General features: G+C 47.7%; 1 protein-coding gene across 1 annotated transcript; it reads left to right on the top strand.

The window, feature by feature from the left end:
• The first annotated feature begins 49 nt into the window (after positions 1-49).
• On the top strand, positions 50-12,016 carry PROSER3 (proline and serine rich 3). Its single transcript, XM_027514204.1, has 10 exons — positions 50-2,006; positions 2,221-2,423; positions 3,233-3,360; positions 3,451-3,557; positions 4,383-4,465; positions 4,567-4,709; positions 10,229-10,404; positions 10,522-11,488; positions 11,588-11,669; positions 11,825-12,016. Exons 1-10 carry the CDS (start codon positions 2,001-2,003, stop codon positions 11,928-11,930), a joined length of 2,001 nt encoding a protein of 666 aa, XP_027370005.1. The 5' UTR covers positions 50-2,000; the 3' UTR covers positions 11,931-12,016.
• The last annotated feature ends 4,711 nt before the right edge of the window (positions 12,017-16,727 follow it).

Raw genomic sequence — 16,727 nt, 5'->3', positions numbered from 1 at the left:
TGTCCGCCCCTCGGCGAGCCGCCCGGGGACATTGGGACCGCGGCCAGAGCCGGCCATTAATAGAGCCTTATTTAGACAGCCCAACAATGACTTGGCCATTTATTAAGCGCCTGCTGAATGCCAGCGAGGTATCATTCCCTAATTTCCCGAAAGAAAAACTAAGGCTGAGGAGGAGGAGCCTTGCCAAAGTGGGGTGCAAGCGTGGCGTTAGGGACCTACAGCCTGAGAAACCCACCAAAGAATTCACAGTCCCTTTAATCCACCCCCGCCCCGAAGGTGCTCTGAGGATGACGCAGATGCCGGTCTTGGGAGCAGATTCCTGGTTAGAGGGAATGCAGTAGCTGGGCCAGGCTGTCAGAAGGACACAGAACAGACCCTATTCCCATTTGACCAGGGCCCTGGACCCAACCCCCGGCAAGCCGGGCCTAATTCTGTGCGTCTGACTCAGCCTCGGGTGCGCTGGACAGCGGGGTCTGCCAGGTGAGCAGCAGCCAGGGGGCGCGGGCAAGAACAGTCCAGGCTGGCCCCGCGGGGGCCGCACGCTGGGGCCCGAAATAGCTCGTTATGATCCAGCCACCTCGGCGGGGAGCCCAGGCTTGGCACTTGGAGCAACCAGCTGCTCCTGGAGCAAGACGGAAGTGGTTAGAAGATCGGGAGGGACTGCTGGACTGATGAAGGGACAGCGGCTAGAGAGGGGGTAGGCTCCCTGATGGCCCCTGCAACGGAAAAATCCGTAGTTAGATTGGAATCTGGATGAGATTTAGACAGCAAGACGAGGGGTGGTTAGAATACAAGACTACAGCAAAAAGAGAGTCCATTGGAACCTCCTCCTAACCGCGAGCCCAGCCTCGGATCCTTTCCATTGGTCCATGGGCTTGCCAATTACTGCAGCTCGCTACCGTTCCCCAATCAAACATGCCCTCTCATTCCCGTTACAGCCAATTGTGAGACACCTTCCTTTGGCCATTGTCAATTACTTTTATTTTCCTCTCTATCATTGGTCGCCTTAGAGACCGCTCTCTTCCCGCGCCTGCAGTCTCACAGAGGGGCGGGGTTATAGGGTATTGCTAAGCGACAAAGATGCGCTCCGGGTGAGTCCGGTGACCTAGCAGAGCAGGCGGAATCGGCGAGGTAGCTGCAGGATGGACTTCAGCTGATGGATTACAGGAGGCCTAGAGAGGATCAAGGGTGAGAGTAACACAGCCTAAGATCAGGTTTGCTACGGTCCGGAGTCAACTGTGCTCAACCTTACTGGAACTACAACTCCCAAGATGCTCCACAGCCTTAAGTGGCTCCGACCTTGGACTTTACCACTGCGGGGATTTCATAGCGTTTTACGTTCCGCTAAGTGGCCCTAAGGGCTTTTTTTTTTTTTCCTCTAAAAGTGTCCGGGGGAACCTTGGGAATTAAGATTCGTAATTTTGAATTTTCTCCCATACTACCACGGGTGTCTTGCTTAGGCGGAGCCCAGTGACTATAGGAATTGTAATCCATCTACCCCTCTCCTTAGTGTCCCAAGGACTTATGGGAAATATACAGTGATAGGGTTTAGCCTTGGCTCTTCTCCTGACTTCCACTTAAGAATCACATGAAACACTGCAAAACAGATGTATGAAGATGCCCAGCCCCCTTCCAGGTATTCTGATTCTTTTGATCTTGGGTGAGGACCACGCCTCTGTATTTTTAAAAGATTCCTCTTAGACTGGATCCAGGGTTACGAATCACCAACCAGCAGTTCCCAGGTTCTCTTTTGAGACTGCTCCAAGGACTGGTGGGAATCGTGCCTCCAGTGTCATTATCTTGAATGTACAGTGGTGCTTCATGGAAATTTTAGTTCGTCTCTTCCAGGATTGCGTGGGAACCGTAGTGTGGTTTGAAGCCACACTGGCCATCCTGAAGCCAAACCTGGCATCCCCAGGTGAGGACACCCCACAGAGAGTGCTGTGTGCCAACCAGTAACAAGGGAGTGACGACTAGAGGGAAGGAAGACGTGATGAGAGATGGGGGTGAGAGATTAAAAGGCCTCTCCTCTCTTCCCCATGGCCTTGCCCTTGTCCTCCACCACTTAAATCCCTTGTCACCTCCCCAATCACTCTGAGTTGTTGCCGTTGTGAGATGTGTTTCCTCTCCTCTAGACTGAGATTTCATTTGTGTCTTCGTTTCCCTACAGGGATGACTCCTCAGCCTCACTTTTTTTTCTCTTCACCTCCTCTATATTAGACCCTGAGCCCATCCAGATCCCAGAGATCCAGACTTCCAGAAGCTTCCAAGGCTCTGGCTACAGGCCCCAGCTCCCCTGAGCTGTTTGAGGAGTCCTGGCCATCCAGCTCAGGGACCCCTTCCCCACCCAGCACCGCTGAGGGCCAGATAAGAGCCTCCCCGCCACCCATCGTGACTGACAGTGGGGACTCCGTGGTGGCCAAGTAAGTTCCAGTAGCTCTCAGGGAAAAGAAGGGTTTGGATCAGTTCGAGGGGGCAGACATCCATAATAATCATCCTAGCCAGAGCTGCACTTTTAGGACCATGCTTCATTCATGTTACCAAGCGCTCTGGAGCTAGATTCAAATCCAGGCTTTATCACTGTACAATCCTGGCCTCAGTTTCTTCATCTGTAAATTGAGGATATTAATAGCACATATGTTCTGGGTCTCTTTTAAGTTTTTGATGAATTACCATCAGTACTGCATCTGTAACAAATAGTGAGCCACATAGTGAGCACTTGGATTTGTAGGATCCAAGTTCAGCTGCTATAACAAGGAGTCCCAAATGAATCGTGCCTTAAACAAGAGTGTTTATCAATATGTCTCCCTCACGTAACAGTCCAGGCAGAAGCAACCAGAGCTGATATGGCAGCCCCTAAGTGAGGTGTCAGAGACACAGTTTCCTTCTCTCTTGTTGCTCTCCCTTCCCTAGGCTGTTACCCTTTCCTTCATGGCCCATAATGGCTCCCAGCCACATCCACTTTCCAGAATTGCATCTTGTGGTCAGGAATATACATGGCCATAAATCTGCAAGGGTATCTGGCAAATGTATTTATAGAAGAGTGGCTGTGTCCCCAGGGTTATATCGTCTTACATAATATTGCATTACTGTATAAGAAAGGAGAACAGATGCTGAGGATCAACTACCAAGTGTTGCTATGGTGCTACATATACATTGACTATTATGATTATTATTATTATTATTGGGTGCTCCTCATCCCACCCACCTCCCAATTCTCTGATGCTCACAGGTACATAAACCGGTTCCGACAGGCTCAGCCCACAAGCCGAGAAGAACGCCAGTCTGCAGGCCCAACCCCAGCTGACTTTTGGTGGCTGCGGCCTGAATCTTCAGACCCTGGCAGTCAACTTGCAGCAGGTACCTGCTTCAGTCTCATCTCCTCCTGAGCAATACCCCTAGCAGCTCCTCTACCTGCCCCCCACTAAATCAACTGGGGCATCTCAACAGGAGCCAGTGAACCAGAAGGAAGACCCAACACAGCAGCCCTGACTCATGCTAAGATGGCCAGTGCATCGAAGGCTAAGGCTGTGGCACCCCTTCAGGAAATAAAGCAGGTGAGACTGCCACCCACTTCTGTCCCTCCTTGCCTGGACTGATAGCACCAGCCCTGAGACAGAACTAGAGTCAGAAATTCCCTGGTGATCTAGTGGTTAAGACTCTCCACTTCCAATGCAGGGTGTGCAGATTCAACCCTCGGTCAGGAAATTAGATCCTATATGCCACTGCACGGCTCAGCCAAAAAAGAAGAAGGAAAAAAACCAAACAAACATGTAGTTAGCATTAGAGTCAACCCCCAATTCAAGGAAACCTAAACAAAAAAGGGAGGCTTTGTTAGCTAGTGTAATCAAGAAATCCTAAACTAGATGCTTTTGAGCATAGCTGAATCCTGGTGATTGAACAATATTGGGAGGAACTCAACTCTCATGGCTTTCGGTTCCTCCTTGTTTGGCTCAATCTCAGGTAGGCTTTCCCCTCAAAATAGCTAAGATGTCTCCAATAGCTGTAGGCGTCTGATATATTTGATTACTCCAGTGAAAAGAAAAAGCTTTTCCAATAGCTCCATCCAAAGCCCCAGGACTTACTTTCATTCGCTCATCTTTGTGAGCCAGTCACTGTGAACTGGAGGACAGAGCACTGTGACTAGCCAGGCCTGATCAGGAAGGTAGGGTCAGCCCTTCTACTATAACAGTGATTACACTGAGGGTTATGGATCCACAGAGGGAAACCTGGTCTGTCTTGCCTGAGGAGGAGCAGATTGTCTGCCAGCATGTGAGGGTGCCAGGTGGAATGTAGACTTGCATTCAGGCCCTCTGTCCAGAGCCCCTTTCCCAGAAGCCTTTGCGATGGGGACTGAGCTCTGACCCCCTCTCACCTCACAGAGTCTCAATACATGGAACTCATCCCTGCTGGACTTGGAGACACTGAGCCTGCAAAGCAGAGCTGCCAGGCTGCTCAAACGCAGGTGCCTCCCCCACCCGCATCATCCTCCCCAGTCCATCCTCTCTGGACCCAGGCTGCTGCCTCTGAGACCCCGGTGGCCTCACTTCTGCCTTCTCCCTCTAGCAAGGCCTCTGTCTCCTCCACCTCCTCCCTCAGCCCCAGCGATGGCGGCAGCTCCTCATTCCCCATCAGCTCTGATGGCCTCTCTCCCTTCTCCATGACCTTCACTCCTGACTCCATCAAGGACCCTGACATCACGGCACAAGGTGAGTGCTGGGAGGTGAGGATGGGGGCAGTCTGGGTGCAAATTCCAACTTTTCGACTTATAGCTCTGTGACCTTGGGCTTCTCTGTGCTTTGTTTACCCAGCTGTAAAACAGGGATAATAACTGTATTCCCCTGCTGTAGGTGTCATGAGGATTGAAAGAGTTGGTGAATACATGGAGCGCGCAGCATGGCTCTGTTAACAGTACCTATCGTGGGAGGACTTCCCTGGTGGTCCAGTGGTTAAGACTCTACACTGCCAGTGCAGGGGGTATAGTTTCAATCCTTGATCAGGGAACTGAGATCCTGCATACTATGAGCCGTGGCCAAAAAAATTAAGAAAGCATACGCAGTAGCTCCCATGAGTATGCAATTTCTCTCTCTGCATCCTGTCTGCAGTTCTGAACATGAAGCTCCAAAATCAGAAGGCTTGTTACAAATTTGGCACCACAGCTGATTTGGCAGCAAAATTTGACCTAAACAATATGAAGAGTATTTATATATCTATCTCATTTAGGATGAAGTCATCCTTTTTTATTGAGGCATAGTTGATTGACAATATTCTATTAGTTTAAGGTAGACGACATAGTAATCCAAATGTTTATAGATTATACTCCATTTGAAGTTATTTGTGGAGATGGTGATTTATTGTCCAACTATAGCCCACCAGGCTCCTCTGCCCATGGGATTTCCCAGGCAAGAATACTGGAGTGGGTTGCCATTTCCTTCTCCAGGGGATCTTCCCGACTCAGGAATAGAATCCATGTCTCCTGCATTGCAGGCAGATTCTTTGTCACTTGGCCACCAGAGAAGCTCTTAACATTATTAGGTTAGCCAAAAAGTCCATTTGGTTAGTGAATACATTATTCAGTAAAGTTCTTGGTGAGAATGAAGAGTATGTCTTTTATTTTCACTTAAAACCAAACAAATTTTTTGGCCAACCCTATATTCTAAACTATTGGCTATCTTCCCTGTGCTCCACAATATATCTTTGTAGCCTATTTATTTTATTTTTTTCTTTAGCCATGGACTTTATTGTTTGAATATTTGCAATTATTATTCTATACACAAATGTTAATTTCTTACAAAACTCTGTATTCCATATTGCTAGGTCACTTCACTCTTCATTTTATGTCACATTTCCATCAAGAACTATTTCCCCAAATCACAATCTGCCTGATTGTGTGTTGTTGTTCAGTTGCTAAGTTGTGTACGACTCTGTGATGCCAGACACTAGCCCACCAGGCTCATCTGTCCATGAGATTTTCCAGGCAAGAATACTGGAGTGGGTTGCCATTTCCTTCTCTGCCTATTTATTTTATACACAGTAGTTTTTACCTCTTATCCCCTGTCCCTGTCCCACCCTTCCCCTGCTTCCCTCTACCCTAACCACTAGTTTGTTCCTTATATCTGAGTCAATTTCTGTTTTGTTATATTCATTTGTTTTATTCTTTCAGTTCTACATATAAGTGATAAAATACGGTATTCATCTTTCTCTGTCTGACTTATTTCACTAAGCATAATATCTTCCCCCCACCCCCAGAAAAGAACCATTTGTGTTGTTGCAAATGGTAGAATTTCATTCTTTTTTAATGGATGAGTAATATTCCATTGTATATATACACCACATCTTCTTTATCCATTCATCTGTTGATGAATACCAAAGTTGCTTCTGTATTTTGGCTATTGTAAATAATGCTGCTGTTGGGGTGCATGTATCTTTTCAAATTACTGTTTTCATTTTCTTTAGATATATACACAGGAGTGGAATTGCTGGAATGTTTGATAGTTCTATTTTTAGTTTTTTGAGGAATCTCCATGCTGTTTTCCATTGTAGCTGTACCAATTTAAACACATTCCCATAAACACTGTACTACAAGGGTTCCCTTTTCTCCTCATCTTTTCCAACGTTTGTTATTTGTGGTCTTTTTGATGATAACCATTTTGAAAGATATGAGGTGATTATCTCATTGTGGTTTTGATTTGCATTTCTCTGATGAATAGTAATGTTGGGCATCTTTTAATGTGCCTGTTGGCCATCTGTCTTATTTGGAAAAGTGTCTGTTCAGGTCTTCTGCCCGTTTTTTTTTTTAAAAAAAACAAAACATTTTTATTTCGTTTGTCAGAGCCTGAGTCTGGAAACACTCATGGAGTCATCCTATGGGGATGGCACTGACATTGATAAAATAGTCTCTGCATCAGAAGAGCTGCCATATGCACAGGGTTAAAATTACTCACAGCTCAGAGTAAGAGGAGGAATAATACAAAGTGGGGCGGGGGTGGGGGTTGTCTAGTGCTTTTCCAGATGTGAACCTGCTTCCACCTGCGCCCGCCCCCTTCCTCTGCCACAAGGGCCGCTCGCCACTTGGGGCTGCTGGGCAGCGAGGCCAGGCACCCAGGAAATGGCCTCAGTTGTCCTCAGGCAGATTCTACCCATCTTTTAATTAAGTTTTTTTTTTTTATGTTAAGTTGTATGAGCTGTTAATCCCTTGTTGGTCGTATCACTTGGAAATGTTTTCTCCCATTCAATAAGTTGTCTTTTTGTTTTGTTGATTGTTTCCTTTGCTGTACAAAAACTTTTAAGTTTAATTGGGTCCCATTCATTCATTTTTGTTTTTGTTTCCTTTGCCTTAGGAGACATATCTACAAAAATATTGCTATGCCATGCCTATGTTTTCTTCTAGGAGTTTTATGGCTCAGATCTTACATTTAGGTCTTTAATCCATCTTGAGTTTATTTTTGTATATGGTGGGAGAAAACGTTCTACATGTAGTTGTCCAGTTTTCCTGAAGAAGGCAATGGCACCCCACTCTAGTACTCTTGCCTGGAAAATCCCACAGACGGAGGAACCTGGTAGGCTGTAGTCCATGGGGTTGCGAAACTTCCCTTTCACTTTTCACTTTGATGTGTTAGAGAAGGAAATGGCAACCCACTCCAGTGTTCTTGCCCGGAGAATCCCAGGGATGGGGGAATCTGGTGGGCTTCTGTCTATGCAGTCACACAGAGTCAGACACGACTGAAGTGACTTAGCAGCAGCAGCAGTCCAGTTTTCCTAGCAGCACTTATTGAAGAAACTGTCTTTTCCCCACTGTATATTTTTGCCTCCTTTGTTGTAGATTAATTGACCATAAGTGTGTGGGTTCATTTCTGGGTGCTTTGATCTATTCTATTCATCTGTGCCTGTTTTTGTGCCAGTACCATACTGTTTTGATTACTATGGCTTTGTAGTATAGTCTGAAGTCAGGGAGTAAATATTCATACTACTATGAATCTTATGAAATTTTTGTAAGTAAAAAATGGTTGAATAATGGCAATTTCACACGTTCAGCTATATACTAGTGTGTCTGAGTCTGATGTTCTGACCCAGACCCCTGTCAATCCTATACATACCTAGCAACTTGACTAAAACATGCTAAGTGTTGAACTCTCAAATTTCTGCCCCTGAGATTTCAGAGGTTGGGTTAAAGATGTGGGTTACTGTTTTGTCATCACTGTTGTTACTATTACTCTGTGCCCCAGTTCCTGGGATGCAGTGGTAGCCAGGAAAGATTCTCTCCATATCTCATGGGACTCCCATGAGTGGGGACAGGCAAGCAGAGAGAACAGAGTGCTATTTGTGCATTTGAGTGATCTTGCCCAAGCTGTCCCCTGATTCTTTGATCCATCCAAGCTTCTCTTTTTATTCACTTCTCCTTCCTGATCCTCAGTTTCCTCATCTGTAAAATAGGGATAAACCTACTACATACTTCATAAGTTTTTTGCAGAGTAAATGTATGTATTCTTTTATGCAACACACATTGAATACGTGTTGCGTGTGAAGCCTTTGCTCGAGATTGGGGATTCCTTAGTGAACCAACCATACATGGTCTCACCTTCATTGTCCTCACAGAATAGTGAATGTGGGGCACAGAATAGCTGCATAACTCCACAAACAAATATAAGTAGAAATGAGGGTCATGCAGGGGAGACTTGTGATACTGAGATGTCAGAGAAGGCCTTCCTGGAAGAGGTGCTATCTAAGTGGAAACCTGAATGATGTAGGTGAGGACTATAGCCCTGTAGCCTGTACTGAGGTGGGAGGGAGCACAATGCAGATAATGAACAAGAAAAGGCAAGAACCAGGGGTAAGAGTAGTGTGAGATAAGGTGGAAGATATTGGCAGGGGTCAGGTTACATGGGGCTGCATAGCCATGTGAGGCATTTGGTTACGATCTACTGGGGAGCCACAGGAGGGTTGTGAGCAAGGCAGGGATAAGATCTTTACCAGGTGTTAGCAAACTCCCTGTTGGTAAGAGACAGACTCTGGTAGTTTGGCATGGGCCAAAGCCTGAGGAACAGAGTAAAGGGAAGTGGCCAGGTCTGGAAATAGAATCACAGGATATAGAGGGGAGGGGAGGAGAGGTCCCAGATGCTGCCTACTACCCTGCTTCCCCTTCTCTGTGCAGCATTAATAGGTAGGGCTTCTGAGATAATGATAGCCATACTAATCATGACTCATGAAATGATAACCTGGGTGATGGGAAATGATGTCCCTTTGTCCCACAGGCCTGAGGATAGGTGGTGACCCTGCCCTTAGTCACTGCTGTATCCCCAGCACAGTGCTGGGCACTGGGATGGAGCACAATTTTGCATATATTTATTTTCTTTTATGCCACATATACTGACACCAGGCCCTATTCTTGACACTGGGGATCTGGCAACAGCCTGGCAGATAAAAACTGCTGTCCTTGTATAGCCGGCATTTTGGAGGGAGAGATGAACAATGAATAAGCAAAGAAGTGTGATCTTTAGTAGTTAGAAGGTGATAGGTGCTAAGGAGAAAAATGGAACAGGAAAGAGGATGGAGGGTGGTAGGGCTGGGCTATTGCAATTTTGAATAGGGCAGCCAGGGATGGCCTCATGAAGAATGTGGTACTTGGGGAAATACCTGAAGGACTTGGAGTTAACCCCGTGGATGCATAAGTGAAGAGCCTTCCAGGCAAAGGGAACCACAAGTACAAAGATGTGCTTTTTACCAGGAGAGAGGTACAGCCCAGGGAAGATTCTAAGTCAGGAGGGCCCTGACTTGACTTAGGTGTTCACAGGCTCCCTGGACTGTGGATGGAGGCAGTTTCAGAGGATGGGAGAGAAGGGAAGCCAAGGAGGAAGTTGTTATGGGGTTGGCAGGTGAGGGTGGTAAAGTGGGGAGATGTAGGCAGATTCTGGAAGATCTGCCCTGGTCCCTGCTGTGACCACTGTGTCCAGAACAGTGCCTGGCACTGTGCCTTACAATGTGCCTGGCACATAGTAGGGACTCAGTAATATTTGTTGATGATGAAGAGTCAAATGATGACAGGTTGAAGCCCATGAGGGCTCTCTTCTCCGATTCTGTCCCTTCCCCCATTTCCCAATCTGCAGGGGACTTGGGACAACATCTGGAGAGCCTGTCTGAATAACCTGGTACTCAAAGGGTGTGTGCTAGGCTATCCTTGCTCATCACCCCAGCCCCTACCTTACCTCTCTTCCCTCTACTTCCTCCACAGCAACCCCAGCACCTGCCCCCATCCCTACTCCTGCCCCGTCCTCCTCCCAGGCACCCCTGCGGCCAGAGGATGACATTCTGTACCAGTGGCGGCAGCGGCGGAAACTTGAACAGGCTCGAAGAAGCCAGGGTGACGGAACCTGGGTGCTGCCGCAGACCCCTGCCCTCACCACCTCGGTGAGATGGAGGAGGGAGGAGCCTGAGTGGGGTGTGGAGGGAGGATCCTAAGGGAAGTTGAAGGAAGGAGTAGGCTGAGAGGGACTGAGGACTCTCTACCTTTTCTCTCCCTCTCAGGTCCCTTCCCCCATCTGTCCACAGCCATCTCCTCCCGCTGCGGAGACCCTTGGTTCCCTGGGAACCCAGTCTAACTCCATCCCACTTTGGGGCAGTATGGTTCCGCCTGGACTCCAGGAAGCTTTCCCCATGGAGAGGCCTCCTATTCCCCCAGGGTTCTCTCCACACATCTTTTGGGGTCCCAGTCCCCATGGATTCTTCTGGGCCCCACAGCCCAGTCCCTGGATACCTCTTGGGATCATTCCTCCAACACTCCCGGCCTCCACCCCAGGGCCGCCGGCCTCCGTCCCAGCGCCCCTGGCCTCCACTCCTGCCCCTCCAGCCTCAACCCCCGCACCCCCTGCCTCCACACCCACGACCCCTGCAGCCCTCCAGGGCCCCCCAACCCCTGCACCAAGCAGCCCAGAGGAGCTCGAGAAGCAGAGCTCCAAGCCTCGGAGAAGCAGAGCCCAACTCCGGGAGTCTTCAGGGCGAGTCATGGCCGCGGATGAGCACGAGGGCCCCGGACCGCAGCTCAGAGGCGCACTGGGCCAGGTGGTGAAGGCTCGGCTGTTTCCGGACTGCCTGGAGGACACGCCCCCCCGGCTTGAGGGCCCGCCTCCACACGAGGCTGAACCTCGAAAAGCCAAGGCCACACACCCTCTGACCCCTCGCTCAGAAGTCACGGCTCATCTATCTGAATCGCGGGATAGGTCTAAGGCGGTGTCTCGGAATGCCAAGACCATGCTCCCCCTAGCGGGATCGGTGCCTAGGAAAGACAAAGACACTCCCTTGGCTGAAGTCAAGTGTCTGCAGCCCAAGATCCTGCCTCCTCCAGCTGAGGTGGTCGCCACTTGTGTTACGGCCCCGCGCTCTCCGTTCGAGGCGGGGTCTCTTGAGGTGGTAGCCACGCCCTCACCCGCTGCTGGCGACGCCCCCTCAGAAGACCTGCTCTCCCAGGCTGCCAGACTTCTGCAGGCTGCGGAAGGTGAGCAGGCGCACATGCTGTGCGTGGCTGCCGTGTTCTGAATGGCAGTCCATTACGCCATGAGTCCGACCCCTTGAATCTTGCTCCTTTCCACCTTAGACTCCGATGGGAGCGAGTTCCAGGACGACCCTATACTGCAGGTGCTAAGGATTCAAAGGACGGCGCTGCGGCAGCAGAAAAGGTGACCATCGCCAGGATTTAACACACCTGGTCCCTGAATTCTGAGATTGCCATGTGGTGCCCACCTCTCCTGAACCCCTTTCCCAGAACATACATAGCCCCAGACCCTAATCCTGAACAAATACCTCAACCTCTACCCCACTGTCCTTTTTCCAGAAAAGTGGATGCCCAAATAGCCCACCTGCTGGGCCACCCTGAAGACCCAGAGTCTTGGTCTTCTCCAGCCAGGTCGCCCCCCCCGGATCCCCAAGGCTGCGGCTGAGGAGGGAAGGAGCTTCTCTTGAGGCCAGACGACTTTGAATTGTATAGATTCTATTTTTCTTAATAAAAATTTTTTTTTTCAGATTACTGGTTGTCTCCGAAAAAGAAGTTGTTTGAAAAGGCCAAGGGTCTTGCTAATTTAGGGAAATAGCTCCCTGTGCCCCCTTCCTCTCCCCCATACTAGCTCTGCCCTGCACCACTTAACTCCTGTTTCTGACCACTGAAGCCAGGTCTCTTCTGGTTTCATCTTTGAGGGCAGGAAAGGGGTTCTGGGCAAGTGGGTCCTCCTGTCTCAGATGAGACCAAAGGAACTGTTCTCTGGGTGTGAAGCTTGTAGTCATTAGAGTGTTAGACAATGGTCAGGCCTCCACATCCTGCTTGACCCAGCAGCAGCATTAGGTGTGCTGATCCCCACTCACTCTTTGAAGCACTTCCTTGCCTAGCTTCCAGAACCCCAGCCTTCTCCTCACCAATCTGGTTGTGCCTCATTGTGCCTCACACCTGTCACTTTGGTGTCCCAGGCCTTGACTTTTCTATCTACAACCAGTCCCAGGTGTTCTCATCTGGCTTCATGGTTCTGAACCTCATCTCTCTTCTGATAGACGATTTTGAACTGTACAAAGTCATACAAATTGTGAAGCCCGAGTACTACAACAAATTCCTATCTTCAGCCTAGAACCTCAGGTCCCTATATCCCATGACTTGCTCATCATCCACACAAAAAGTTCTAAGAAATATCTCAAACTCCGTAGGTCTTAATCCTTGCCCGAAACCTGCTCCTCCCTGGCTCTCAGCTCCATCCTTCCACCTGCTCAAGTCAGAAGCCTCATAGCTGTCATTGATTCTCCTCACAATCAGCTGACCAGCAAGTCATATTATCTCTACCTTTAAAATCTCTCCAGGAACTTCCCTGATGGTACAGTGGATAGGAATCCACCTGCAGATGCAGGGGACTTGGGTTCGATTCCTGGTTGGGGAAGATTCCACAGGCAGCAGAGCGACTAAGCCTTTGTGCCACAACTACTGAGCCTGCCTGCTGCAACTACTGCAGCCTGTGTGCTTACAGCCTGTGCTCTGCAACAAGAGAAGTCACCACAATAAGAAGCCTGAGTACTACAACAAAAACTAGCCCCCGCTTGCCATAACTAGAGAAAGCCAGAGTGCAGCAAAGTAAACCCAGCACAACCAAAAAAATTAAATAAAAGCTGTGAAGAGAAACTGTAAGAGTTACCATCACTTAAAAAAAAATTCCAGAATTCAACCCCTCCGTTGACCCTAATCTAGACTATCATCATCTCTCTGGACTACTGAAAAACCTATTGTTTTGTCTTCGAATTCTTTGGCATATTTCCTATCAAAAAAATAGGGTCCATGTTCCTTCTTGACATTGGGTATAAGGAAGCAATTTTACTTTAACTTTCTAAATTGAATTAGAAAAGATGATATAATTTCCACCTGTTTTTAAATAATTAAAAATTATTTATTTGCTTATTTATGGCTGTGCTGGGTCTTCATTGCTGTGCAGGCTTTCCTCTACTTGTGTCGAGTAGGGGCCACTCTCTAATTGTGGTGTGCACTCTTCTCATTGTGGTGGCTTCTCTTATTGCTGAGAGCAAGCTCTAGGGCACAGGGGCTTCTGTAGTTGCAGCATGTGGGCTCAGTAGTTGTGGTTCCCTGGCTCTAGAACACAGGCTCAATAGTTTTGGTACACAGGTTTAGTTGCTGTGCGGTATGTGGGATCTTCCTGGACCAGGGGTCAAACTCATGTTTCCTGCATTGACAGGTGGATTCTTTACCACAGAGCACCAGGGAAGCCCTCCACCTGGTTTTCTCCTAATCTCTCCCCCCACCTCCTTTGGGAGTCCTGGGATGCTGTATAAAAATGTTCAGCTGCCATCCTGGGTAAGCATTTGGATTATGAAGGTATATGCACTTGCTAGGGGCTTCCCAGGTGGTGCTAGTGATAAAGAACTCACCTGCCAATGCAGGAGACACAAGAAATGCCAGTTTGATCCCTGGGTTGGGATGATCCCCTGGAGGAGGGTGTGGGAACCCATTCCAGTATTCTTGCCTGGAGAATCTCATGGACAGAGGAGCCTGGCGGGCTACTGTCCATGGGATTGCAAAAAGTCAACACGATTGAAGCGACTTAGAACAAATGCACATATGCACCTGTTAAAATTCAGTGAAATTGTGAATTACACTGGGTACATATTACCTGAAAAGAAAGATAAATATTGAACTCTAGTGAGAGATGCATGCTGAAGTATTTATGGGACAGTATACAATGTCTTTAATTTATTTTGCTGCTGCTGCTGCTAAGTCACTTCAGTCATGTCCGACTCTGTGCAACCCCATAGACGGCAGCCCACCAGGCTCCCCTGTCCCTGGGATTCTCCAGGCAAGAGCACTGGAGTGGGTTGCCATTTCCTTCTCCAAGGCATGAAAGTGAAAAGTGAAAGTGAAGTCGCTCAGTCGTGTCAGACTCTTAGCGACCCCATGGACTGCAGCCCACCAGGCTCCTACGTCCATGGGATTTTCCAGGCAAGAGTGCTGGAGTGGGTTGCCATTGCCTTCTCCAATTTATTTTGAAATGTATCCAAAGTCAAATTAACAGATGAATAGAGTAATAGATGTGAGATAAAACAAATATAGTAAAATGTTAATGGTAGGATCTGGGGTGGTTGTATGGGTGTAAAATTGTTCAGCTTTGCTGTATGTTAGACAATTTTTATGACAAGGTGTTAAATATGCAATCAGGATTATGTTGATATTTGTATTTACAAAAAAAGAGGATAGGATAGATTTCTGTAAAAAGTAGCTTTTGTATGTTATAGACATGGTAAATATTTGTTTTCAGTCTTTATGAACAAGCCATACATTTAAATAAAATAAAAACAAGGAAATAGCTGTTTAGGCATAAGGAGAAAAAAAAAGATGTTTATAGCAGCAGAATCTGATTTAGTTGGTGTGTGTGTGGGGTGAGTGGGGCCTAGAAGTATTCCTGAGGAATTGAGATAGGTAGGAATTAATAATTAACCAAGGGCCATCCTAATGACTATTTCTAGGTAACAAGCTATCCCCAAAACTTAGTGGCACAAAACAATTATTCTATTATGCTCATATATTCTGTGAGTCACAGGGCAGAGTTGGGAATAGATCATTTCTGCTCCATGATGTCTAGGGGTTCGGCTGGAAAGACAAAGGTGGCTTGACAGCTGGGAGTGGAATCTCTGGAGCCTCTTAAACTCCTAAGTTCAGCATCAGGGCTCAGACAATGCCAAGCTGGACTGTAGTGTCTATACAAGGTCTCTCTATGTGGCTTTTTTTGGTTTGTTTGTGTTCATGTGCTCAATTGTGTTCCAACTCTTTGCAACCGCATGGACTGTAGCCCGCCAGACTCCTCTGGCCATGAGATTTCCCAGGCAAGAGTATTGGGGTGGGTTGCTGTTTCCTACTCCAGGGGATCTTCCCAACTCAGGGATCAAACCCATGTCTCCTGTGGCTCTTGCATTGCAGGCAGATTCTTCACCTGTGGAGTCTGTGGCTTCAGTTCAGTTCAGTTCAGTCGTGTAGTCGTCTCCGACTCTTTGCAACCCCATCAACCGCAGCACAGCAGGCCTCCCTGTCCATCACCAACTCCCGGAATCCACCCAAACCCATGTCCATCGAGTCCATGATGCCATCCAACCATTTCATCCTCTGCCGTCCCCTTCTCCTGCCCTCAATCTTTCCCAGCATCAGGGGCTTTTCAAATGAGTCAGCTCTTCCCATCAGGTGGCCAAAGTATTGGAGTTTCAGCTTCAGCATCAGTCCTTACAATGAATACCCAGGACTGATCTCCTTTAGGATGGACTGGTTGGATCTCCTTGGAGTCCAAGGGACTCTCAAGAGTCTTCTCCAACACCACAATTCAAAAGCATCAATTCTTTGGCGCTCAGCTTTCTTTATAGTCCAACTCTCACATCCATACATGACCACTGGAAAAATAGCCTTGACTAGACGGACTTTTGTTGGCAAAGTAACGTCTCTGCTTTTTAATGTGCTGTCTAGGTTGGTCATAACTTTCCTTCCAAAGAGTAAGCGTCTTTTAATTTCATGGCTGCAATCACCATCTGCAGTGATTTTGGAGCCCAGAAAAATAAAGTCAGCCACTGTTTCCACTGTTTCCCCGTTTATTTGCCATGAAGTGATGGGACCGGATGCCCATCTTAGTTTTCTGAATTTTTTTTTTTTTGAATGTTGAGTTTTAAGCCAACTTTTTCACTCTCCTCTTTCACTTTCATCAAGAGGCTCTTTAGTTCCTCTTCACTTTCTGCCATAAGGGTAGTGTCATCTGCATATCTGAGGTTATTGATATTTCTCCCAGCAATCTTGATTCCAGCTTGTACTTCCTCCATCCCAGCGTTTCTCATGATGTACTCTGCATAGAAGTTAAATAAGCAGGGTGACAATATACAGCCTTGGCGTACTCCTTTTCCTATTTGGGACCAGTCTGTTGTTCCATGCCCAGTTCTAACTGTTGCTTCCTGACCTGCATACAGGTTTCTCAAGAGGCAGGTCAGGTGGCCTGGTATGCCCATCTCTTGAAGAGTTTTCCACAGTTTATTGTGATCAGGGCTTCCTCAAAGCATGAACTGCCTCAGCAGAACTGCACTTCTACATTGTGCTTCAAGGCTCCAGAGCTAGCCATTCCAGCAGACAAAGAGGAAACTGCATTACCTTTTACTACCTCGCCTTGGAAATCACAGAGTGTCAATTCCTGCTACTGCTACTGCTAAGTCACTTCAGTCATGTC

Source organism: Bos indicus x Bos taurus, chromosome 18, assembly GCF_003369695.1.
Source record: "Bos indicus x Bos taurus breed Angus x Brahman F1 hybrid chromosome 18, Bos_hybrid_MaternalHap_v2.0, whole genome shotgun sequence".
Classification (NCBI taxonomy): Eukaryota; Metazoa; Chordata; class Mammalia; order Artiodactyla; family Bovidae; genus Bos; species Bos indicus x Bos taurus.
This window is presented reverse-complemented; position numbering and strand designations above follow the sequence as displayed.